The 26,491-nt window shown below is 44.3% G+C and overlaps 1 protein-coding gene across 2 annotated transcripts in view; it reads right to left on the bottom strand.

Annotated features, from left to right (window-relative positions):
- LOC147707967 (amine sulfotransferase-like) overlaps positions 1-19,510 on the bottom strand; it is a 281,866-nt gene extending 262,356 nt beyond the window's left edge. Inside the window, exon 1 of one of the 2 annotated variants that reach the window (XM_086926772.1) lies at positions 19,218-19,510. In XM_086926772.1, coding sequence (XP_086782898.1) covers positions 19,218-19,335 — 118 coding nt within the window. In that variant the 5' untranslated portion in view covers positions 19,336-19,510. The other variant, XM_086926773.1, reaches the window with a different exon arrangement.
- Positions 19,511-26,491: the final 6,981 nt, after the last annotated feature.

Genomic DNA, 26,491 nt, shown 5'->3' with positions numbered 1-26,491 from the left:
CGTGTCCTCTCCCGCCCGTGTCCTGGACACCCTCCCAAAAAAAAAAAAAAGATAAGTCACCGTCAGAGTGAAGCGCGAGGGGATCTGATGGAAGCGCTTTTGACAAATCACAGCTGTGCGAACGGTGAGTTGTATGCACTTTTTTGGGGGTGCGGTATGGGTTGAACCCGGAATGATGCACTAAATAGGGGTAAGTAGTGGAGGGGGTGAGCACTAGAACCGGAAGCACAGGTTTTGTGGAACGAAAAGTCTGCCTCGTTGGGTATGTGGGATAAGTACAGGCAAGGCGAATCACCGGGAATTAGGTCCCACTATCCCCCGCAAACGTCTGCGTCGTTTAGGGGACAGTGCGAGTACAGACACTGGGGCAGGTGTTGGAAGAAGGAAATAAGCCTGGTTCCGGGAAGAGCTTTGGGTAAGACCCACCTGTGCGAGGGGGCAGGTTATGAGAGCAAGGCATCTTATGTGTAGGTACTTTTCGTGGGGGGGGGTTAGTTGTGGCGCTCCTGCCTGTCATGCATTACCTCTGCGTGTTTCCTGGGCTGTGAGTTGTTCTCTGCCTCAACATTGCCTGTCCATGGGGCATCTGCTGGCCGCACCGCCCGTTCTCGGAGGGCGCGGGAGTCTGCGTGCTACAAGTTGTTTGTGTCCTGTTTCTCAATGTTCCAATCCAAATCATTGCCTTTTTAGAATACTACACCCCGCCCCCTTTCAACGCTCTCACACTTATTGTAGAGTTGGAAGGAATGTATCGGTAGTATAGTAGGTGCAGTGGCACCGGCGAACGCCAAGAGGGCCCATTACAGCCCAGACACGGGGGCATACCTTCCATGGGTGCGGTACCTACCAGGGGTCCCAGAGGCCCACTGAACCCCGATTATTGCTCCCATGTTATAACCCAGACTGCAGCCATGGGTAGGCTGACCACCAGGCGTCCCGGATTTGCCCGGACAGTCCCGTTTTTTTCGCCAGCTGTCCTGGCAGATTTCAAGAAATTAAGTTCAGTCCCGGTTTGTAGAGAGGGTCGGCTGAAGTGGGAGGTATATTTTTGTTTTGCAAAGCAGGGATGGTTAGCAGCTGTTATAAAAAAGTAATTTAATTAACAGGCCTGCTACTGGCTTTACAAATTGCATTTTATGTGTGTTCTTACTGCCTCTTCTGTAATTTTCTGCTAAGGGGCACTGTCACTGTGTGCCCGGGTTGCAGTAAAAGTGTAAACCACCTATTTTTGGAAAATGTCCCGGTTTTTGGCTTTAAAATTCTGGTCACCCTAGCCAGGGGCCCATTTCTTTCCTTGCTCCAAGGCGCACAATACACGAACTATATATTTCTGCCCAGATATAGCTGTTTTTGCATGCAAACTTGGGACACACGGTCCACTTCCCTTGCTTGCATTAAGGCCCATGGCACCTTTGGTACGAACCTGGGGTGGGAACGTGCGTCTCTCCCTCTGGAGTTAACTATGTGCATGGAGTGACCGTCGGTACTTGAGTACATTTGGGGCGTTGCCAGAAGCTCTGGGTGACGAGTGGTGTGTTTGTGTGCGCTCTTCTGATGGCCAGGGTGGTGTTTGAGTTCCCTGCTGTGGTATTTGATGACTTCCGGCCATGTCTCCACCTCTTGCGCCCCTCTTTGTTTAGAGCCATCCAGATATTTGCCCGTGAAGGCCCCGGTGCTGGGGGCGAGGGAGGGGCTTCTATTATAATGTAGAATTGGGAGGAAAGTGGTCATCACAACAGAGCCAGAGGGTACGCGGAAGACCCGATAGGTGGTTGGGTCAGAATGGCCGACTGCATACCTCGTTCGCAAATTAAGAGGTGCAGTCAATGGAACGAATACGTGTAGGGAGGGTGGGGAGCTTCCAACTCCCTCCAGGTGTACCTGACTGGGGCTTCGAGAACTGAGGTTTGGCCCTGGAGAGGGGAGTCTCCAGCAGCCCGATTAACTTCACTAGGGGCGAGGGTGGAGGCAAACGGGTTTTCCCCTGGTACAAAAGGATGTGTGGAAGCAGGGGCGGGCTCTTGTTATGCACGCCCATCGAGAGATGGGGCGAGAAAAGCCATTTAGAGCGCCCGGTGCGTTGGCCCCTGCAGCGCGCACCGGGCCTGCTTGTTCAGCTGAGGGCTAGGTCTGCGCGACTTTGCCTTCTTCTACGTGACGTCTGTGATTCCTGCAGCTTGGGGCGGGGACTTTTTCTCACACACAATTAGGTTTGTTCGACAATAAGTACCCTTCACCGGGTGGTGATTGTTTTAGCTCACTGGCTTGTGGCGGGTGTGCCTGGCTCAGGGCTCATCGCCCTCCGGTGTGTGCGTTGCAGTGCGTGGTCTTATCACAGAGCTGTGACTTTGTTCTAGCTCGGGTACCTTTGTTCTAGATCGGGTACCTTGTTGTAGCTCGAGGGCGTTATTTGACGGTTGCTTTGTGTGGCTCTGAGTAGAATATTGAACAGCAGTGTGGTATGTTCTGAGGCACTGAATCCGTCGGGATTGAATGTCAGTGGGCAGAGATGGAGTGGCTGCATTATTGGTGCACGTGCCCAGCATCATTAGCAGAGTGCACCACCAGACCTTACTATTGAGACCAGTGGCTATTGGTTCTCCTCCTGCCCGCTCAGCAGGGCCACCGTCGTCCCCCTGTTTCCTTGGCTCTTTTCAGCTCTGACATATTTCAAGATTCAATCATATCACCAGTTCTCCCAAATCTCTAGTTCACAACCCACTGGACCTCACGGAGTTCTTCAACGGTACCTGCTGCAAGGACGCATGCATAATTCAGATGGTGACATAGGGTGGATATGGACTTCTCGGGGCCTGACCATTTCCTCCGAGCTGTCAGTCGGTGGATTCAGACCAACTTAACTCCTCCAAAACCTGCATCCCAACCACTAGAGAACAGGAGAATTACAAACCAAAAATAACCTGGCATCAGGGGTTTGACCCACTGCCATCAGTATAAACTTAAGTACGAAATCTGGGAGTAATTATGGACTCCAGTTTTTCCCTGATCTCTGAAGTGAATAAAACCCCAAAAAAGTCTTTCTAAGTGGCATCTATTGTTTGATAGGTTATCCCTTCCTTAAGTTTCTGACAAGTTATAGCCCACCATCACCCTTGTTGTGTCGATGCAAATGGTCTCCAGGGAGCAGCACCCCCTCCCAGCTCTGACAACGGCAAAGGATCTGGCCTTTGGATGCAGGCCAGCTCCTGGTGCATTGGAATGCTTCACACCAGTCCTTCAAGCGCTTCTCTAACTCCTAATGGCCAAAGGCCTTCAAGGCACTCTGCATTGTTTACAGATCCACCCAAACTGCGGGCTTATGCTCCATACAAGCACATTTCTTAAGCCTCTTGCATGAAATTACTCGGCTACATTTTGTTTGTGTTCAGTAGCAAGAACATAATGTTTGTTCTTGTTCCAAAGCAGCCGCTCAGTGAAAGGATGGCGGTTTTATTGTTTTTAACCACGTGGCAATAGTTATAACCTTGTATTTGTCCTCCGTGCGCCCTGGTTAGGGGCTGTGATCTAGTTCTAACTCCGAGTTGGCAGCGTTGCAACCCAGGCAATAGATGCGTTCTCTACCTTGAGCAGCAGCTTTGCAAAAGGCGAGGATCTGTTCCGCTGCAAGATTAGAAAAGTACTATTGATGTGAGACTACTGAATCAATCGCTCTTAGGAATGTTGGATGCATGCCGCTTACATTTATACATGTGCCTATGTGCATTTCTGTCTACTAGATACACACATGTCTACCAAATGACACAGCTGTAGGCGTCAAAAGTTTTTTATTTTCAACTCTTTAACATAAGACTTGGGCATTTACATTTGCCCAGTCATCCTGCAGGCCATATTGTAGGAATATGACAAGGCCCTAACATTTACATAGAACTCAAGAACTCATGATCATTTCTCTTATGTTAGTGATTTTATAAAGTGCAACATATACACCAGATGCCCGGACAATAGAAGAACTAACAAAATGTGCTGCTGCTTGAGAGACAGAGCCCGAACCTCCTGATGACCAGGTGCCATGGGATTAAACGCATAGTTTTCATCATTGCTGGCCCCAAGGCAGACTTTGAGCATGAAGGGTATGCTTGTGTCTTGCTCTTGCTGAGACCAGTATACAGTAAGCAATTGCAAAGACACTTCTCCATAGGATGCAAACCCATTAATAGTTTGAGGAGGGCGATCACATGGAGCCTAAATTATAAAGCCCTGGTGGAGGCTAGTCATCCTTGAACTTGACTATCCAAACATCATATTGTTGTTAGCATCTCTTCTTAACGATACACACGAGGTAGACGTCATGTAAAGGGTGAGCTCCGGGTTCTTTTTAAGAAAGCATGTGATTCCTCTTTGTATTGCATTGGTCGTGGATAATACCTGCTGCATGTGCTTTCCTGTGGTTTCTCTTATTGCTGCTCTCCTGTTCAATATGTTCCAGCCTAACATCAAGTATCAAAGCCACTTTTTCCCAGGACAGTGGCACTCCCTGCAGCTTAAAAGTCCCAAATTCAACAGGCCAGATCAATGAAGAGGGAGCTTGGATGATTTATTAGGGCTGATGATAATATATGCAAGATTAAGATATTTCTTTCTTATTTTCTACACAGTTTCTTCTTTCTTCTTTATTTCTATATCGCTTTAACTGCTGCTCTTCTCTTTGCCGTTATTCCAAAATACTTGACTGTGCCTCTTAAAAGTGTTCAAATCTTATGGATGCATCTCGTTACATATGGTACCCACAATCACTTCAAGTACGTATGTTGTGATCGGTAGTCTCTGTCACCTGCTATACATTCCACCATACAGTTTAAGATTCTTTTTTGTATTTGTATTCATCCATTTACACCCTTTTATGTTAAAATAGCTATAGCTTTACTGTATAGTTGCTATAAAAGCTTATAATATGGTATAGTGTGCACTTAAAAAAAAAATCACTCCACTGCAAACAAAAAAGCATGAATAAAAAACATTGCCATTTACAATGCCAGTAGCTCCAACTCCAACAAATGTGAGACCTATTGCAATGTATATAACAATGCCATTTATTTATAAGTAAAAAAAAAAAAGAAATGTCATGAGCAATGCCAATAGCTCTAACTTTTCCAAAGGTGAAACCATTGCATTGTAAATGCTTGTTATTATCAAGCTTGCGAATGCCACCGAATGAGTACTCTGTGCTTTCTGCTGTTTAATGCAAACTGTCTAAATTTAAAGTCTTGGAAAGCAGTCAGGGATTTGTATAAACTCACCATAATGTGTTTTAAAAACGTCCTCTAAGGCTGCTAGCCGCCCTGCCCTCACTTTCATCAGGGATTACTTTTCCTTCTATTTTGAGCCAGGGCAGTGCGTTATACCAACCAAACAAGATATTTTGCCAGGCCTTTCTTTTTCTGGTCCGTTGAAGTGTCCATGATTGAATGATATTATGGCGTGTACAATTAGACTGGGCAACAATTATAGCACACCCAGAACATCGCCTGACGTTGCATCATCATGTAAAATAAATTATTATTTTTACCTTTACATCATCTACTAACCCTAACGATTATTGTAATAAAATATGTCTTTATTGGTCCAATTCCGGCCGTACAAGAGAACAGATAAAGCATATAACAAGGAAAAAATACAAATATTAAACGCCCATGAATTAGATTTTAAAACGTTTGTAATGGTAAAATTAGCTTACACGGAATTGGAAAATTTTATTTACTTGTAAGTCCCTAGAAATGTAGTATTACATGTACCCAGGGACTGCAAATTAAATGATGTTACTGGGCCTGCAACACTTATTGTGCCACCCACTTAAGTAGCCTATTTAAACATGTGTCAAGGCCAGGGCCTCCCATTGCAGTCTGCCTGTGCAGACGTAAAACTGCCACTTTGACCTTGCAAAAAAAACCTTTTGCCAGTCCTAAAAATAATCCCTTTTACTACATATGTCACCAGGAAGTCACCACTAGCTCAAGCCCTGTCCATAAGGCAGGGTGCAGTATGCAGAGTGCAGTGTATTTAATTGTTTGGCATATGCTTTTAAGTTTTATATGTCCCAGAATAGGTGAGGCTCAATTTCTACCCTTGTTTTTTGTGTGATTCTTGAATTTTTCACAATCCCATGAGTTGACTTTAGTGATGTACAGGCAACTTTGATTGCAGCACTCACACTGAAAAGTGTGCCTTTGTGTTATTTTTCATGCTTTCTGGCCAGGGTGCCACGTGAGACATTTCTATGCTTTCTGGCTGCCTGGGTGCTTATGTGTGCAATGTCCATGCTCTCTGGCCTGGGTGCTTATGTGTGCTATTTCCATAGTTTCTGGCCTTAGTGACCTGGAGGCTCATGTGTGACATTTCCTTGCTTACTGGCCTGGGTGCTTATTTGTGACGTTTCCAAGCTGGGTGTGATGTTTACATAGTGTCAGGCCTCTGTGCCCTGGGTGCTAGTTATCAGACACTTATCTTTGACATTTTCACAGTTTCTGCCTCAGTGCCTAGGTGCTTATATGTACTATTTCCATAGTTTCTGTCTTCAGTTACTTGGAGGCTCATGTGTGACCTTTCCATGCTTTCGGGCCTGTTGTGACCAGGCCTGGGTGTGACATTTCCATAGTTTTTAGCCTCAGTGGCCTGTGTGATTGTGTCTATTTTTGGTGCTCTCTGAAAAAATGCCTATGGGTACATATGACTGGGTTGGTAACCTGATGCTTTTTAATGTCATCATCTACTATTTACTGTGCTTTGAAAGTCGATACGATTGAATATGTAATGAAAAATGTGCTGTAAAATTCACCATTTTGGTCAGTCTTTCTCAAAAAATGTCTTGGGGGAAGAAACCCCCCAAACCCTCCTAGTAGTGGTCGGGCTTGCTCGCTAAGCGCCAAACTGGGGCTGGTATGGCTAATTTTGCCTGGGCTGCTTTCAGTTCCCAGCCCGGTCCTGGTCAAGGGAGAGGGAGGGGCGCCCCTTTACAGCCTTACTTCAAAAGCAGTTACAGCAATTGTTATCCCCAAGCTCTGTTATTGGCTTCAGTTTTATCCTTACCGGGAGCAAGCTTTGAAGTTGGAGTGGGGGTTTAAGCTAGGTTATTAGGGCCCTATACAACGCAGGTTTGCTCAAAGCCTGAAATCTGCATAGCAATTCCCACAGGTCATTACTCATACATTACACTCTGAAATTGTGGAGGGTAGGATGGCGGGCCCCTTCCTTTCTTGGCCTCTTCCCAATCTAATCAATTCTCCTTTGGGAGTGGTTCCTAAAAAGACTCAGGAAGAATTTTGTATGATACAACATTTATCCTGGCCGCAGGGTTTGTCGGTGAATGATTTTATTGCCAAAGAAGACACTGTGGTGCAGTTTGTTTCAGTGGATGTAGCACTTGCTCTGGTGAAAAAGCGGAATTAGCCAAATGTGATATTAAATCCACTTTCAGGTTACTTCCAGTTCATCCACAAGACTTTGAATTACTTGGCATACATTTTCAAGGACATTTCTTTGTTGACAACGTTTTGCCTATGGCTTGTGCAGTCTCTTGTCAGCTTTTTGAAGACTTAAGCGCTTTTTTTTGCAATGGATTGTTTTCATTCAGATCAGGTCATACACAAGTGTCTCATTATTTGGATGATTTTCTTTTTGTTGGCACAAAAGGTTGTCATCAATGTAGCAAGGGACTCCAATTTTTTCAATCTTTGATCCAGGATTTAGGCATACTTCTGGCTAGACAGAAGACAGAAGGACCTCATACATGTTTTTCTAGGAATTGAGATTGATACAGTGAAAATGGAGGCCAGGTTGCCAGTTATTAAAGTGCAAGGAATTGTAAAAATTCTGGAACATGCTAAGATGTCACGAAGCTTACCCTATTCGAGTTACACGGTTATTGGGGCACCTAAACTTTGCTTGCAGGGTAGTAAAGGCTGGGAGATCCTTCTGTTGGAGGTTGGGATTTGCTATGTTTGGTGTTTCATTACCTCATCACAGGGTTAGAGTGTCTCTTTCCATGAGATCTGATTTTGAGGTTTGGATGACGTTCCTACAAAGCTTCAACGGTTTTCCTATCAGGTCTTTGGATGAACACTTTGTATGGTCAGTACAAATTTTTTAGGATGCGTCAAGAGCTAACGGTTTTGGGCTTTTCTGTGATGAAAAATGGTGCACAGAACCATGGCCACATAAGTGGGTTAATGAGAAGCGCAGTATTGCATTCTTTGAATTCTTTCCCCTGATAGTAGCTTTGTCAGTTTGGGGCAAGTTTTTGGCAAACAAGACAGTGGTTTTCCATGTCGACAATAAAACTGTTGTTGATTTTGTGAATGTTGCAGAGATTTATGCTGGGTTGCTTGATGTTTAATGTAACGTTCAGAGTTAAGCATATCCCTGGTCTGGACAAAATTATAGCAGATGCGTTATCTCCTTCTCAGTTGCAGAGATTCTATGGTTTGGCCCCCACAGCAGACACAGAAAAGACTCAAATTCCTCAGGAGGTATAGTTTCTAGCGGACTGAAGATTAAGATGTTGGTGGAACACTCTCTTGCTATCAGCACACGTTGAGCTTACAGAAGAGCTTGGGCAGATATTCTCAAGTCGGGTGCGGCTTGTCGTGACAATGGTCAAGTAGGCTCTTTACCACATAACGATGACATACTGCGTTTTGTTTTGAATAACATTGACAGGAATATATCCGCTACCACCATTGCGGGGAAGCTTTCAGTCATTTCTTCCTATGGTAAGTGCTTTTGGGGTTATGACCCCTCTTTGGGTGAATTGGGAAGGAGCATTTTGCTAGGTTGGTCTAAAATAAAGTGACAGAGCGCTGTACTTTGCAAACATATATCTTTTTCCTTACTGGGGCAATTATACCAACACTGTCTACACTTTTTTATTCCAAATTTGAAGCTTCACTGTTTAAACTTTGCATGTTATGGTTATTCTTGGGAGCTTTTTGGGTATCTGTGTTGTTAGGTAAATCCTTTATTCAAGGGCTAAAATATTCCAATGTGTCAACATCACCAAAGTCACTAACTATTCCTTTAGAATCCTCCCAAACGGGCAAAACAGGTGAATGGGCTACTGTGGTTTTGCAAAAGCTTTGCGGTCTGCTATGCCCATGGTCAGCTTGGTTACAATTTCAAGATTTGAAAGTTATCCATATAATAACTTTATTTTTCAACATCAGGATGGATCTGCCTTAACCGCTGCACAGCTGTTAGCAGTCTTGAGAAAATATTTGCTTTTATTATGTCTTAACCCTTTAGAATTTGGTACCCATTCTTTTTGAATAGGAGCAGCTTCAGAAGCTATCAGAAGGGGTTTTTCTTTACAGCAGCTGCAAAGGTTGGGCCGCTGGATATCAAATTGGTGTTTGAAATATGTTATAGATTTGAAAGAATTTTAGACATCATTTGAGTCTTGCTAAGATCAGTATCTTTCCAGGCCATCAAATCGTTTCTCTGGCATCCAGGGTGAGGGTCTGGATCGTCGGACACTCATTCAGGAGATGGGCGGTCAAGCAAGCTGAGAGGAGCCACTGTGGGTCAAATTTGGGTTTTAGTTTTGAGGACACTGAAATGACTTGGTTTGGTAAGAGTGGTATGCGTTGGGGTCAGCTGTTGCCCAGTTTATCCGAATTGGCTTCTTCTAAACCATCCCATAAGATTTTGCTTCTTCATCTGGGTGAGAATGATCTTGTACAGCTGTCGGGCCTAGTTGACATGGCAAAAATCGTTACAACCTGGCCTTCTGCAAAAATCATATTTACAGCTCTGGTTCCAAGGCGGGTTTGGAGAAGTGCTGAAAAGTTTTCAGCTATTGACAGAGCCAGGCGTGAATTTAATAGGGAACTCCATCAGTTCTGCATCATTAACGAGATCAGCAAGCTATCACATGATGACATTGGAAAAGACAATTTTCGATGTTTTCGACGTTATGGGGTTTACCTGTCTCTTATTGCAAATTAACTGTACATTGAGAATATTAACCCCTCCCCTGCTGATGACGGAACCGCTCCGTCATCAGCTGCGGTGGCGCTGTGCTGATGACGGAGCGGTTCCGTTATGGCCCGCCCGACGCTCCTGCGCGGCGCGAATTCCGGGGCCATAACGGAACCGCTCCGTCATAAGCACAGCGCAACCGACGCTGGTGACGGAGCGGTTCCGTCACCAGCATGCGCCCGCCGCATTTCCGCCCCACCCCCTTAGCACTGCGGCGGAATAGCTGCCGCAGTGAAGGGGTTAAAGACAAATTATCTTATATTATGGGTTTACATCTGTAGGGTTGAAGGATTGCAGAAGTGGCTTTCACTTCTGGGGGATTGAATTTTTGAACTTCTATGTATTTATTGGGGGATTTTTCTCATTAAAAGTTGGTTCTGTTGCAAGCTGAGTTCCGAACCTATTTAGTTTTGCTATAATGCATGAAGTCGATATTTTAAGTCTAAAACCACAAGAAATTTGTGGGGGGACAGGAAAAATGCCTAGACAGGATTTTTTCCTGGTGGCTGATTTGGACTGGATTGAGGCAGGCAGGAAGGGTTGGGGCAAGTAGAATAAATTAGGACAGAGGGAAAATAGGGGTTAGGAAGGGGGACAAAATAAGGGGTTGGGGTTGACATTGAAAGTGGGGGAAAATTCATGGGGGATCAATATGGGGGGAAAATTCATGGGGGATCAATATGGGGGAAATGTCATGGGGGATCAATCTGGGGGAAAAGTCATGGGGGTCGATATGGGGATATTTCATGGGGATCAAGGAGGGATGGCATTGGTGGGGGTTTATATGCAAGTTCATTGATTGCATATTGTGCTGAGTTTTTTTTTGCTGAAATAAAAGCGACCTTTTAACCCCATCGGTCTGTGATGTGATTCATTGCCTGATGGGGGCTTGAGGGTGGCATTCGAAGAATGTCCACCCCCGGGCTTATTCGGGCATGGTGTTGCACCAGAGCGAGCGCTAGCAGGCGAAGCGCCTGCTTTAGAATGCAGCGGTTTCAAACACATCGTTCTAATTAGTGCCAGTTGTGTGTCCCGAGGCGAGGTAGGCGGCAGCGCGGCCCTTTTTGTGCCCGCCACCCCCTCCCTTTAGAAATTTTTTTTATTGACACCTCTTTTTGGGTTTGCTTCTGGGTTATTATGGTAACTTTCCTTTACCTATTGGCAGATTTGAACCGATTGAGGCAGGCAGGAAGTGTTGGGGCACGCAAAACAGATTAGGACAGAGGGAAAATATTATTTCGAGTTTTGTATAGCGCATAGTTACCCTCGAGCAAAATAGAGGGTAGAAAGAGGGACAAACTAAGGAGTTGGGATTGATGTTCAAAGTGGGGGAAAATTCATGGGGGATCAATATGGTAAAAAATTCATGGGGGATCAATATGGGGGAAAAGTCATGGGGGATCGATATGGGGGAACATTCATGGGGGATCGATATCGGGATATTTCATGGGGGATCAAGGAGAGGTGGCGGGGTGGGGGTTTACATGCAAGTTCATTGATTGCTTTATTGTGTTGAATTTGTTGTTGCTGAAATAAAAGCAACCTTTTAACCCCATCGGTCTGTGTTGTGATTCATTGCCCGATGTGCAACTAAAAGAAATGACGTGGACCTGCGTCACAAAAACTTTCACATTTTGGCGAAAGCCTGTGAAAGTCATTTCCCGCAGAAGCTGCTCAGTTTCTGTCTCAGACCAAAAGCTTCCACATTTTTTGGAAAGCACAGGTTTTCAATACCAAACAAGTGGGCCATTCAGCCGCAGCTCCTGACAAATAAATACACTTTTATTGGACTGGTGAGCATCATGTGATGTGGCACCTGATGCTCACAGTGTGGTGGGTTATTTCTCTGCGTACCTTTCCAAGCCACCTTGAACTGAGAGTGTATGCCTGACCAGGTGGAACACTAAAATAAAGGTGTGTGTTTCTGCCTATATGTGTAACTGCCTGCGGTTGGATTGTGTGCGTGCGTGATTGCGCATGTGTTGGGGAATGTATTTGTGTATGTTTCATCATACCTGCTTGTAAACTGGTGTGAACCTTTTGCACTTGAGCTTGTGTGTTTTGTGTATGTGTGGTAGTGTGTGCATGTGTGAGGTTTGGATTGTACTGTTTTGTGCAAGTGGTTGTCAGTGGATAGGCCTCTTTCTTTATTTGAGCTTGTGTTCAGATGTGCACCTGTTGCGTCTGTTTGAACATGTGTGTGTGTGATATTTACTAGTGGGTACGAATGCCACACCTAAAGGATGTGAGGATGGACAGTATCAGAAAGCAAGAACGTTTGGCCTTTTCTTAAGATAATATAAAACATGAGGTGGGGATGGCCACACATGTGCATATCAGGAACGTGTCAAGTACAGAAGTGCACCACAAACATTCAATCATTTTCTGTGGCACGCACATTAACCTTCCCGCTTTGAATCGATCGGTCCGTATGCTATTTCAAGATTACAGCCACCTAGTGATGAAAAATAAAACAAGCCTGAAAAATATGTTTTACCGCAAGTTGTCAGCAAGTCCTTCGCTGTTTATTTATACCTGAAGTTCCAGTGGCTTGACCGTGAGTGCCAGGCAATGAAAAAATTGGTAGGGGAACGTGATTATTTTTGGGCATCAAAGGTGTGCAACCTAATTTTACAAATCAAAAAAACATGATTATTTTTCTTTTTTTTGCATAGCTAGATGCCTCCAGCAAATGACGGCCTGGAAGTGAGGCGTAAATCAGAACTTTGGGGTAAAATTACTGAATGTTTTGGAATCCGATTTTTAATTCTTAGTAATCTGTGCCGAAATATTTCTCTGGGATAGATTTAAAATGTTGCATTTAACCATGATTATTTCAGCCAGCGGTGGTCCCTTGAATTTTGGTCAACAACCAGTTCTTCGGGTTGGATGCTAGTGTTTTCCACTCATATCCAAAGTGGTGATGTCACGCAGCAGGCCTCTATTTTCCGTAAAAATTTACAGCCAATTAAGACTCAGGTGTGCCACTCTGAAGCAATCAGTGCATGCTGATGAAATTAAACAGGCGCAGTGTTTAACCCCATCAAGCAATGTGCATTATAGTCATTTCACCACACACATGAGGTAAAACAATGATTGTTGAAGTGCATTGCGATTTATATTGGAACGTTTTCTTTTTAACTCTGATCTCTTAAAATGCCATGTTATAAGGAGGGACAATCATTTATGTGCTGTGGCGCAGATGAGGCTACCAGCAAGGTGACCCACAGCAAACTCCCACATGAATCCATGCAGTAGTGTTGCCATGATGCACATTTCTGCCTGTGTATTTGTCTCTCTCATTCATCAGTAATGAATCGCCGCCCCCGTCCCGGTGAACTGAGGTGGTGGGCTGTGCACGCTCACTCAGGGATCGAGTCGGGGTAACTCGCGGGTGGACGGCGTCCCCCACTTATTTTACCAGGAGGACGCCGTCCCCCCTGCAAAACAGCTGGACTTCACTCTTTGGCCTCTCTGGGATGAGGAGCTCGGCACCTTTCGTGACGTCAGTTCCTGTCATGACGTCACTTCCGGTGACGGCGTCCCCCCACTTCTTTTTTTACGACTTGTGCCCTGCGCTCACTGCTGCAGCTGACAGATGTTGGATTCTGCAGCCCCACATCCTGATGCCCTGTACGCACCGTGTCTCGAGCCGGCAGCTGCGCACTTCGCAGTGACCCCTTGAAGTGCGTTTTATTAGCAGTGAGCGCAGCAGAGCACCGTATTAGTTGGTAACACCTGCTCGATGAACCATGCAGGTGTCACCGCAGTCACCTGCTGACCCTGCACCCGAGCTCCCCTAACAAACACCCACCACAGACACACAGATGGAGGTTTACAGCTCGCTTTATGGTTATTGTGAAGGGACAGTGAACAGTAACATGTCTATAGTTGTACCCATGAACTGCTCAAGGTCACACCATGCATCTGTTGTCAGATGATTCTTATATCCCAGAAAGGACAGTAACTTGTGACCCGGGGCCTTCCTTAGGGGTAACTTCAAACCTCCTGCAAGAGAAGATGCTGCAACCATGCCAGCGTGGCACAACGATGCCCATAAACCTGCTTCTGTGACAGTGGAACCCAATGTTGTTGCCCATCGCGAGTTGCCTCAGAGAAAAACAGCTTGAATACAAATAAAGAATAATACATTATTACAATGCCAGTAGTGTTAATTTGTTTACACCTCCCAGCAAGCCTTTAAGTGGGATGAAAAAACTGGGGGGGTCTCTCAAAGGGGGGGGGGGCAATTTCATTAAGGGCGTGGCTTAAAAACACGTAAGCCAAAAAACCTCTGATTAGCCTAGTGTGCCGCCTGACTTGTATTTTGCTGTTTCTGTCATTGCATCCACATATATGATACAACAAGTAACATCATACCTACAACAAGTCAGGACTATTGGCTTAGTCAATGGTAGTTAGTTGCATAAGGTAAATAAGCAGCAACTATGGCTTGTTTTATAGAATATTGAGAACGCTTCCTCTTAACACCCTGGTGACACCACGACAATGTTGCTGCTCCTGAGTTTCAAAAAGAGAAGGGAAATCCAGAGAGAAATTACTCTCTTTAAAGGATTTTCCTTTCCCTACAACGCTCACCTGGCATGAAGTGATGCTGTTACTTCTCCACTAGTGAGAAGTGAGCAATGTGAGCATGTGCACATCGATGTGCCTGCTGTCACTGCAGTCCGGAAAAAGAGGGACCGCCTATGCCAGGGCACAAAACAGATCCCGAGAGAGACCCGCTTTGAGGCCTCCTTAAAAAAACTGCTGGTGCTCAGACCCCGTGAGACCCGGCCCACTTAAAACCCTGCCTCCCAGTATCACGCCTCCTCTAAAGTTTTCCAGAAGCTGAAATGCACCCTCTCACTGCCCCCCACAATAAACTTTGAAATGGCTTAGTAGCGTCAATTTCAGTCTGTGAGGATCTTCATTTTCCCTGTTTTAATTGTGATTTGGGGTAGGTATAAAGTTGTATTTGGGATTTGCATCTGTACTCCAGCTTTGGTTTGAAAGGGGCAAATCAGGGGCGTAACACAGGCCCCCGCAGCCCTTGCGGTACGGGGGGGCCCTCACGCTCCAAGGGCCCCTCAGCAGAGGAAGACGGCTGCTGCTGCAAGCAAGGCAGCAAGCCTAAATTAAACAGTGTGCTCGCACGCCACAATCTATTTAAACATTAAAATACATGGTTATTAACACAGGCCCCCACTGGGGGCCCCCACGCTCCAGGGGCCCTCTCGCTCACTCTCGGCAGAGGAAGAAAAACAGGCGTATTAAAACAGTGCGCGCACGGCATGCCACGGCTGGTGACGGTCATGGGCCGCTATTTAAACATTGAGGGGCAGATTTACAATAACTGGCGCATCCCCAGGGATGCGCCAGTTATAGTCCGCCACAGCTCTGCCACCCATGGTGCGCTGCATTTACAATGCGGCGCACCATGGGGCGAAAACGGCACAGATGCATGACGCATCTGTGCCGTAAAGGCGGCGCATTGTTGGAGTTACGTCGCAAGCATGACGCAGCTCCAGCAATGCTCTGGGGGGCCATATCTGTCCAATGCTGCGTCAAGCCTTACGCCTGCTTCAAGCAGGCACAGGGTTTTGACGCAGCATTGGCCTAAAAGTGCCTGCGTGAAATCTTGTAGATTTCACGCAGGCACTTTTGCGAGGCGCACCTGCCCCGGAACGCCCACCCTGCGTCGGAACGCCCACATGTGGCGCAGGACTTTACAACGTGACGCATCTGCCTAGATGCGTCACGTTGTAAATGGGTCGCAAGGATGCACCACGTTTACGCCGCCGTTGCGTGACGCAACGGCGGCTTAAACGTGGCGCAAGTCTGACATAAATCTGCCCCTAATTATATAGGGGCATATTAACAAAGGTCCCGGCAGGGGGCCCCCACGCTCCTCTAGGCAGGGCCCCCTCACTCTCAGCAGAGGACTGAGGAAGACGCAGTAAGCAGCTGCTGAAGTAAGAAAGCAGGCAAACCCGCCTATAATATTTACAGTGCGCAGCAGCTGCGCACGCCATGGACGGTAACTGGACTCTATAAACATTAATTATGGTGGTGCCGTGGTGTGCCCGCCCTGTTAGCCTGCCTGAGCCTTTTTTAAATTAATTTAATAGTTGGTAGTACGCACTGCGCAGTAGACCTGGGATTGCCATATCTGGAATTGGCAGACACAGCATCTTTTGGCCTAGAGATACTGGGCCACACTGAAGGCAAGCGTCAGAATTCCAATCAGGGTTACCATTCAAGGTGGAATACCGACACTCGTAAAGAGGACCTTGACTTATGAATATGCATATTTATCATAATTACTGGGAATTAACTTCATTTACAAGTTACAGATCCAGCTAGGCTCTGCTTTTTAAGGTTCTATGATAGTTTTTGAGAGTATCAGATAAAGCTACCTGATAGTTTCAAGAACAAAACAGGGAGCGCTGCAAAAATAGAAAGGGAAATAAAACAAGTGATGACAACCCCTCCCCCCCCCCCCGCCCCATCCGTTTTGAATCTACTTATATGGCCAGATGTAGGAGCCCTAATACCGGTCGGTAACGGCCGAATTCGGCCGTTACCGACCGGTATTAGGGTTTTCTGATGTAGGGGGCCTATATTTGACCAATTCTGTAAATCGGTAAATCCATATGTAGGTGACACTCCTGAGAGTGCCACAGGCCCTTAAGAGTCGGTATTTTACCACCCAATCCTATTGGGGGGTAAAATACAGAATTCAGGTGTGCATGCACATCTGTGCATGCACACCTGTGCAATGTGACACACAGACATGCCCTTAGGGCATGTATGTGTGCCACATGGCACACAAGCCTGTACTTGGGGTGCTAGAGGTTGTCAAAGTGACACCCCCTGCACCCTTGCAGGATTCGGTATTTACCGATTCGGTAAATACCGAATCGGTATTGCCCATTGATTCCTATGGGCTTCAAGGCCCATAGGAATCAATGGGCAATACCGATTCGGTATCTACCGAATCGGTAAATACCGAATGTTAACGATTCGGTAATTCAAAATTCAAAATTAGCTACATCTCCCTCCTTCTAATTTACCGATTCATAAATACCGAATCGGTAAAATTCGGTATTTATGAGTCGGTAAATTAGAGATACCTACTTCTAGCCCTTAGTGCCTAAAATAGATTTACAATAGCATTAGCTAAACTGGGTACCAGGAGGGGTCCCTCTATTTCACTTGGCACCTGAAGTGTGAGGAAAAAGTAGGGGCACCTCTCAGTCCAAAAGAGGCATTTCACTATGAAATACCGAGCTCGAGAAGGACAGAAAAAGAATATTTCCAACCTGACTTGTCATAGAAAAATCTTAAAAAGAGGTGCAAAGATACCTCGCCACCTTGAGCCAAAAAAGCGTAAACTGAGAAGATCATACTAAAAATGACATTTCTTCAGTTTCAGTCAGTACAGAGCTTGAACAAAGAGAAGTCACTGTAAGCAAAGTTGGGAACATTTTCCCAGCCTGACCTAAAGCAACTAAATATTTCATAGGTCAGTGCTCACGTTTGAAACTTATTGAGATTATGCTTGCCCTGAAACTGTGGCATACAGAATAGGTAAAGCCTCCGTTCCACAACTGTACTGTATTGTATTGGCATTTGTTTAACAAATCATAACCCTCATGAGGCCCCAAAGGGCTTGCAGTGCTAAACTAATGGACTACTCTTGTGCATGGTTGGCACAGGGAGAGTTTCCAGAGGCTTTTCTTGGAAGAGTGTGGGTATCATGCTTGAGAAACATAATATTTGTGTTATCTGCTTACGTACAACCCATTCCATTTAAAATGTTCCATATGTTCATTCATTTGAGTGCACATTTCTCATTTATAAATGCATGATGCATGCACGTAGTATTGTTTGCACATGTGAAACATATTAAATGTGCTTTATTATAGTGTGATAGTGCATCAATAATTCATATATACATATTCACTTGGTTTATAATACCGTACAGAATTAAGTAAAGGTGCAACAAGATTAATAGGTTAATTCTTACATTCCACATTGTGAATTTCTTTTTTTTACTTTACTTGTGTTTTTGCAGCATAACAACAGAACCATGCAGTCATTACAGCAGGAGCAGTCAAAGATATGTAGACCGACCGAGTGCGAAATAGTACAGTTCACAATAGTAATACAAGTAGAGGGGTCAGTGTGATATATGGGGGACTCTCCCAGACTGTGAAGCACAGTGAGAGTACATGTGGTAGGATCGGATTGGTACCCAGATGTCCAAGGGGCGTGAGGAGGGAGGGGCTATCTTGATGTATTGTTCTATATTCTCCTGGCAAAATGTCAGTATCAGTGCGAGACTAGGGGTGGTCACTTCTGCATACAGACTATGGCCACGCATTGCATAGCAAGCATGAACAGGGTGGATGCAAGTTGCTGGGCGTAGGTGGTAGCACTGAAATATCACCCAGCAGGGCTTCCTGGGGGCAAGGGGTGATTTGAATGTCAAGTATATCAGAAATTGATATGAAAATATCACACCAGACAGAAGTTAAGCCCAGGCAGTGCCAATGCATATGGATAAAGTTGACCTTAATAAGGATTAATCTGTGGCATTCGCTAATGGCATGTCCTAGAAAATTGGAAAGTCTAGCAGGAGTATAGTAGTATTGATGGAGATATTTAAACTGTATTAACTTATGTTCATTATTGAAAGGGCTGTTCTTAACTTGTGAGCAACAGTAAGCTTATCTGAGAGTTGATAACCCATGGAGGCCTCCTACTTGCGCCTGGCCTCGTTGAGTGCATTAAATAACTGGTGTATAGATACGAAATGACGTGCCCTGTATATCCTGAGGTACCTTACGCTGTCCGGACTCCATTTTAGACGGTAATCCAAAGAGCGGGCAGGGCAGCCATCCTTGAGAGGGAAGATCTCCGATTTAGACCGGTTAATGGAGAGTCCAGATTAACCCACATCTGAAACCTTGGCAGCTATGGTGTGTGTTAATATAATAACTCAAACGCTGACTGACTCCAGACTCCCCGTTCACTCTGATTCCTAATACAGATCTATTTTTAGCAAGCTTGTCCCCAAATTACGCGATGGTTTTAGAAAATAAACTCACCCCAGTTAACTACCCCAGCAGAGGGGAAGCGTCTGGAGATGCAGGCGGTGATGGGAGCTGCTGCCTCGAGTCGTGACCAGAGCCCTCTAGTGCTTATCTCCCAAGTCGTACCTGTTCGCTGTCTGTACATGTAAAGGCCTGAGTTTTGGCCTCTCCGGGGAGTCCTTGTCCTCGCCTCCGAGGTCATTGGCCCAGAGAGCCAATCGATTCCTGCTGCAGCGCTATCCATGGGCCTCCGCTCCTCTCTGTTAGCGTCAGGGTGTTCGTAATTATAGTGATAAAAACTCCCAACCGAAACTTCAGAGGATGTAGTGAGTGCCCAGCCTCTTAACCTTGAAGACCCTGGCACCACCTCAGGGCACACGCCATGGCTGCTTATGTATGTGGGAAAATCACAATATTTTCTTGGGAATGTTGTGGTTTTGAACATCCTCCACTATTTTAACAGGCTGGGTGGACTAAAGGTTGCTCCATCTACCAAAGTTAATATAGAGCCAGGTCCGTGGGCACGGCCGCAGCTAATCTTTTTTTTTATCCTGAACCTTACTCTGTCAGGGAGGCCGAGGGTAGTGTGTAAACACCAAGGCACATGCTGTGAGGGCTGCAGGGGGTCATGCAGAACTCTCCAACATTACAGCTGGGCTTGATGTATTTGAGGAGCAATCAGCAGTCACTCACAACTCAGGGAGCAGGAACAAATCAAAGGCTCCCATCGAGGATCTAACACCTTGATTGAAAACACAGAAAGACACCCATTAGGGCAAGAGCATGGACCGGCAGCACACCACCTCACTGCTAAAAGAAAGGAGAAAATGTACGTCAGCTGTGTCTTTCCCCTACTGAAAAACTCGGCAAAAAAGGCCAAAAATATTCCATTCAATTTAGCAACAAATCAGGCAATATATTAAAAACAACGCACACCTGGCAAATTACAAGCAAAATGTTCATCTCACCCGCAGATGTATTTTTAAGACCTGCCTGTCAGTGTAATTTGATGAGAATTCTTCTGTTGCGGCTGAGAGACAAGAACCCCTACTTGCACCGCACTAGGAATTAGCAAAAGCGAACTGTCACTTAATTGTCTTTTAATTCCTAGCAGCACCACAAACCCCAAACAGGCTGTAATAGGGCACATGCCACAGCGCCGAGTACATTGAGTAGGTTTGTGTAACAGTGCTGCACTTGCAGACTTCAGTAAAAGCTCTGATACATAGCTCAGTTGGGTCAGTTCCAGACACTACTCACTGCTTTGAAGACCAGAGTTCCAAACTGTGGTTGACATTCTAGTGTCTTTGCCATGGTAGCTCAAGGGAAGTATTAAAGGTGGAAAACATGTTTTCTGGAGCACCAAAGACACTGCAGATTCTGCACCAATCTCGTGCAAACAGAGCATGATTTTCAGCACATTCCATGAATGAACACTGCCTAATTTAAAGTATACATACATGTTTCCCCTATAGTGCAATGGTACCCCTTATATATCTGTCATTGTCTAGTATTTTTTATGTTTTCAATGTATATCCCAAGAGTAGAATCAGTTGTTGCCTTTTAAAACAGGTGGACACTTTCTGTCCAAAGGCTACCTGTGTTTTTGTTTGAGGAATTATATATTATCTGTTAAATCCTGCATTTGTTTAAGTAGTTCCTACACTGTTTAATGAAGTTTATGCTGCCATGGAGACCGGCAACTGGGCTGCAGAGTGTGACAGGGCCTCCTGTTGCCACAGCTCTAGCTTACCAGATTCACAAAAACAGTAATTGCATGAGACTGAGTGACAGTATAATCTCCTAGTTGGACTTGCTATACTATCAACCATGCTTATTTAGGCTAGCCCCCAGTCCATGAATGATCAGATCAACAAGATCGTCTTCTGAGCAACTGCAGTGCCTGCCTACCCTCTGTTACTGAGAACTGCAGTCATGCAGTCTGTATCGGCTGAGTACCCTTCCAATTCTGGTGCTTTGCAGCAGTTTCAAGATCTTCTTAGAGTTTCTTGTTGCTCAAATGGATGAAAAATTCTGATATTTATATGTTTCGTTCGTCATCATTCCTTGATTTTGCTCGCGAGAAAGTATCACTCATAGTCGTTGAAATGTCACTCATAATTACACTGAAATTATAGCAATGTCACACATAGCAATCTGAAACTTTGGCTGCTATGACCCTGCCATGTTCAAATCACCTCATTACACATGAAGTTAGAGCGTGGCTGCAGGCAGAAGCCACATTAAATCTTAGAAGCCAAATTAAATCTCAGATTGTTTTGGGGCCAAGGGTCTAAGAGGGCCTCAAATTGAGCTAGAGCCTGGCTCGAGCAGTGGTGTAACAATACTCCCTGCAGCCTCAAGGGTACGGAGGGCCCGAGCTGCAGGCCGTCTCCCCTGGTACAGCGAACGGGCCTATGAGCTCCTTACTGGGTCTGTTGCATGGGGGGCCCCCTTCATGTACTTTGCAGGGGGGCCCCCACAAGTTTCGTTACGCCACTGGGGCAAATAGTCCGCCTCTTCCTGAATGTCGGGCTCTTGACAAGTTTTTTATGGAGGTCTTGAGATTTCGTGCAGTGATTTTCTCCGCTATCTGTGGTCTGCAGTTACCTTCGCACAGCCCGCTGGGGGATTGCTGTCCTAAATAAAGACGCACTACAGTAATATATACTACTTACTATTTACAATACCTCACTGTGCATGTATTTACTTTTCACACAGATATTTCTGAATTGTTTCAATGGATTTATTTAAATTAATCATTAGTTGCTGTCCACGTCACACGTTTGACACTTTTCAGATCATTTCAAATTTTGCTATAAAAATGAGCTGAAGAGAGACGCAAGCATCAATAATATATTGAAAAATATATTCAGCTGTTCATTGATTGCAAGTCCAGCGAGCGATAAATCCTGCAATAGTAACGAACACACACGCAAGACACAGGGGTGCGGCTAGGTCAGAAGATGAGGGGGGGCCGGTTTGCGAGCTTCACATTCATATACTTCTAACATACATTATACACCAAGCAGCGTCCATGAGAGGGGCAGAAGGGACAGTGGAAAGAGAGAAGAATGCAGATTGCAACCCAATATTTTGAAATAGCCAACATTTTCGAGAACTTTCAAAAAAGAGGGATTGTGTGTGTGTGTGCGTTTTTGTCTGTGAGTAAGTACAAATTCCTGGTTAAATCTGACGACAACTCAGCATACACAACTGAAAACACCTGTACCCAACAATTGATCAGAAATGACATTTAATAGGGGGTGTAATACCCTAAACACACACCCCTCCCCCACCCTTGAAGCTATGCCCTGGCAAAACATTGGACACCAGGATTGGGCACTCAAGTACCACATCAATAGGTAAATGACACCCACTCGAAGCAGCCACTCAGAGAAAGAGACGGTTTTGTTTTTAGACCTGTTACATAAAACACCTTAGGGTAAAGCATTCAAACAGAAACGTCTGAGACTGAAAAGCCCATTAATAGCGCACTAGGATGAGGCCTTCAATCCACCCCCACTCGGGTATCTATAATGGAAGGCAGGGGTGGTTACAGACAGGTTACTCCATGTATACCCTAGAGGCCACCTAATAGAGTTAAATGAGGCATCCTGTGCACTATGGCACAATGATGCTCAAATCCCATGCACACTCGCCCAACAAATAAGATTCTGGAATATTGTTTAACAGTGGTTGTTAGTAATATAATACAGTTAAGAAAGTGTTACCAAACATAGGGCAACTCTCATCTTTAATAAAGGATGCTGCAGTGTGTATATATATATATATATATATATATTTACTGAAAAAACCATTGGTTATAGACCATATATAGTTAGGGATTAGCATTTACAAAACCTTAATTTACTCGCACAAAACCATTGAAATTCGCATATATAGTTAGTTCCACTAACTATATATCGCGCACCCGCAATCCACTGCTGATCATGTCACATATTACATCATTCATGACATGGTCAGTGACATCACTGATGACATCACTGATGACATCTCAAATGACATCACTGATGTCGCGAGGACCGCCCACCACTACCATTGTGGGTCCTGAGCAGGCTCTTGTATGCTTATTTTAAGGCTAAGGAATGGGCAGTTTTTGCATGTAAGGTGGTGTTCCCAGCTGACTCCTTCCTATACACTGTGGAGGTGATGCGTGAGTTTACTACTCCCAACCTTACATCTAAAAAATCAATGCTAGAGTCACTGATACGGCTAGTTAATGATACATTTGGGTAGTTGATGTTAATTTGCCTGACAAACTCAGCAGCCATTTCCCTGTCATCTTTTCACATTATAAAGAGGTGGACGATATATCTGACCCTTACCACTATGTGTGGAGACCATCTCTGTAATTCTGTGCCATGTAGTACCTGCTCTTCCACCAACCCATGTGCAAATTTGCATAGCTGGGACAAACTAGGTACTCATTGCTGTTTCTTGCATTTTCTGGAACAACTTATTGTTGAGCAGGAAGACATGGCCAGTAAGACACCTCTGCATTATTTGTATGCCTATAGAATCTGATTAGCCTAGATCTCCAGAAGCGTTTTACTGCCCTTAGGCCATCTGTGTGTCTTATACAGGTGTATGGTGAGCTCACATCTAAATATATCATTAAATTATAATTTTCCCATTATATAGCGAAGACCAGCCTCAAACAATCTGTGGTGTCTTTAATGTAAGATGGCTAGATCATCACCAGGGGTAGTTGGAAATAATCCACATATTTAGACACCTTTTCAGACTGACGGCCAATAGCAGATATAATCAGCCTTCCAGTGAGACAATCTTTATTTTTGGGAATTTTTGGGAATCAAGTAAAATATGGACAGTTTGAGATGGGATACTCTTAAGAAATATTATTTATCTGTACTCAGCAGCTCAGCTTCAGGCCATCTGTTCAATTCTGCAGAAAACTTCTCCCTCAAATTTTCATAATTAAGCATGATGACATGTAATGTCATTCAACTGTGAATATGCTTCTTTCAGATACATATCCTTGGACCAGAGCACTATCTCCATTGTGTTAATACATTCCTATGTACTTTTATTTGTTTCTTTATTTCTTTAAATTCTTGGCTCATGTTCTCTGTAAGTGTGTCTATATTGTTATGTGGCATAGTAGGCAAAATTGAGTCTTATGTCTGAAAAGGGTATCTGCTCAGTCATCCCCAAGTATTTGCTGTACTCTCAATATATCTAAATCCGTGAGGTCTGACAATCCACCTTCTCCCCATGTTCTAATTCCAAAAGGTCTCTTAGCAGTTCAACATGTGAGGAGAAGAAGTTGCTGTGTGTATATGTGCGTATCTCCTTATCCTTCCCACTTTTCTGCTGGGTTTTAAAGAATTTCTTAAGTTTCAATTTTTATGTAAACATATTCAAATGAATCCTCCTTTTTTCATAATTGAATGCAGCATTAGGGCAAAAGGAAAGTCCTAATGATAATGTGTCCCTATCATTCTGTAAAAGAGGTTCACTCATTAAGTCATTTACCATGTTCTCCTGGCTCAATTTTCCGAATACCTCCGTGCCTTCATCCCTCCTGCTCTTCCTTTGCCAACCACGCCTTTGCTGCCTCCTCCTCATCTTGGCTGTCTTAGCCGATGATTTGGTAAACTACTTAGTCTTAAAACATGGAATTCATATTGCTCTATGGTGATTGATCCTACTGATATTATGCTTCCCTCCCAATCGGACTTCGATTCTGTATGTGAACTAGGATAATTTAATAAAATGTCCTGCCTCATTTTATTTATTCTTCTAGGAGGTCTCTCTTAATATTGTCTAAGCATTTTGAAAACGTGTATATGCGTCCATTTTCATAGTCCCTTCTATCTCTTTGAAATGCATGCGTCTCTTCCTCACATTTAAACATTTGAGTTGGTTTGCACTTGTAATTGCTCATTTATACATTTAATGTTGTGGCATATTTGATCAGGAGGATTAACATTTTCATGGAACTCCCTTCAATGAATTCTGGCCACTCCTTTATCAGTTCTGGGGGGAGTTGTCATATGTGTGTGTGATAATATTTCTAAGGCGTCTGAAGATTCTCCCTACTTCCACATACTTTTTGAGTGATTGAATTTCCCACCACTTGGATAATTCCTTTTTAGTTAGTTTTTCCAATTTAAAAAGAAATCTTTGTATTGTGTTACTATCCAGATCTTTTTCGATATATAGGCAGGGGCATTTTTAGGGTTTAGGGGTGAGTGAGGGTAATGGGTGGCTGGAGTATTTTTAGGGTTTAGGGTGGATAGGGGTATTCAGGTGGCAAGGCTATATTTAGTGTTTAGGGTGGATAAGGGTACTTGGATGTCAAGGGGCTGTTAATGGTGGGTAAGGGTATTTGGGTGGCAAGGGGATTTTTACAGTTTAGGCTGGTTAAGAGTATTGGGTATTTGGGTGGCAATGAGATTTGTAGGATTATGCGTGGGTAAGGGTAATATATATATATATATATATATATATATATATTCACTGAAAAAACCATAGGTTATAGAACATATATAGTTAGGGATTAGCATTTACAAAACCTTATTTTACTCGCACAAAACCATTGAAATTCGCATATATAGTTAGTTGCACTAACTATATATTGCGCACCCGCAATCCACTGCTGATGATGTCACATATTACATCATTCTTGACATGGTCAGTGACATCACTGATGACATCACTGATGACATCTCATTTGACATTACTGATCACATCACTGATAATATCATTCATGTGATAATACGATGAACCTCTTCAGACTCTAATATAACCTTAGATACAATCAGTGTAAACAGACACTCACAGATTGTCACTCATCCATGGAGTTACTCATACATCTAGTCAGTCATGCAAAGAATCAATCACACCTCCATTTCCTCAACTATACAGTTATACACACCTTACTAATTCAAACATATTCTAACACATATTTACTCTCCTATACAATCCCTGATACAAGTTCACAATGATCCATACAGCCACTCACACATTCACTGGCTCTTATGCACAGTAATTTATATATGTCAACTCTCACATGTACTGTGTTTTACATATGTACTTACTTTGACATGTAGCACTGAGATATCCATTCACTCACCAATACACTCATGCACACAGTCAACTGCCCATGCAGCTGTTTCCACATGCACTTTTGAAACCATACATCTAGTGAATCAACTGCTCACACATCTATGCACAGAGTCATACACCTCCCAGCCACCCACACACACATTCAGTCTCCCATACAAATACTTGGGCAACCAATCAATAACCCATATAGTTACTCATATAGCTACTTATCAACACATGCAACAGTTTACAGAACAACAGACATAATGATGCACAAATTAAGACAGTTTAGTCAATAACCCATG

Source organism: Lissotriton vulgaris, chromosome 6 (assembly GCF_964263255.1).
Source record: "Lissotriton vulgaris chromosome 6, aLisVul1.2, whole genome shotgun sequence".
In the NCBI taxonomy this organism is placed as follows: Eukaryota; Metazoa; Chordata; class Amphibia; order Caudata; family Salamandridae; genus Lissotriton; species Lissotriton vulgaris.
Note: the sequence above shows the minus strand (reverse complement) of the source record. Positions and strands in the feature narration are given on the sequence as shown.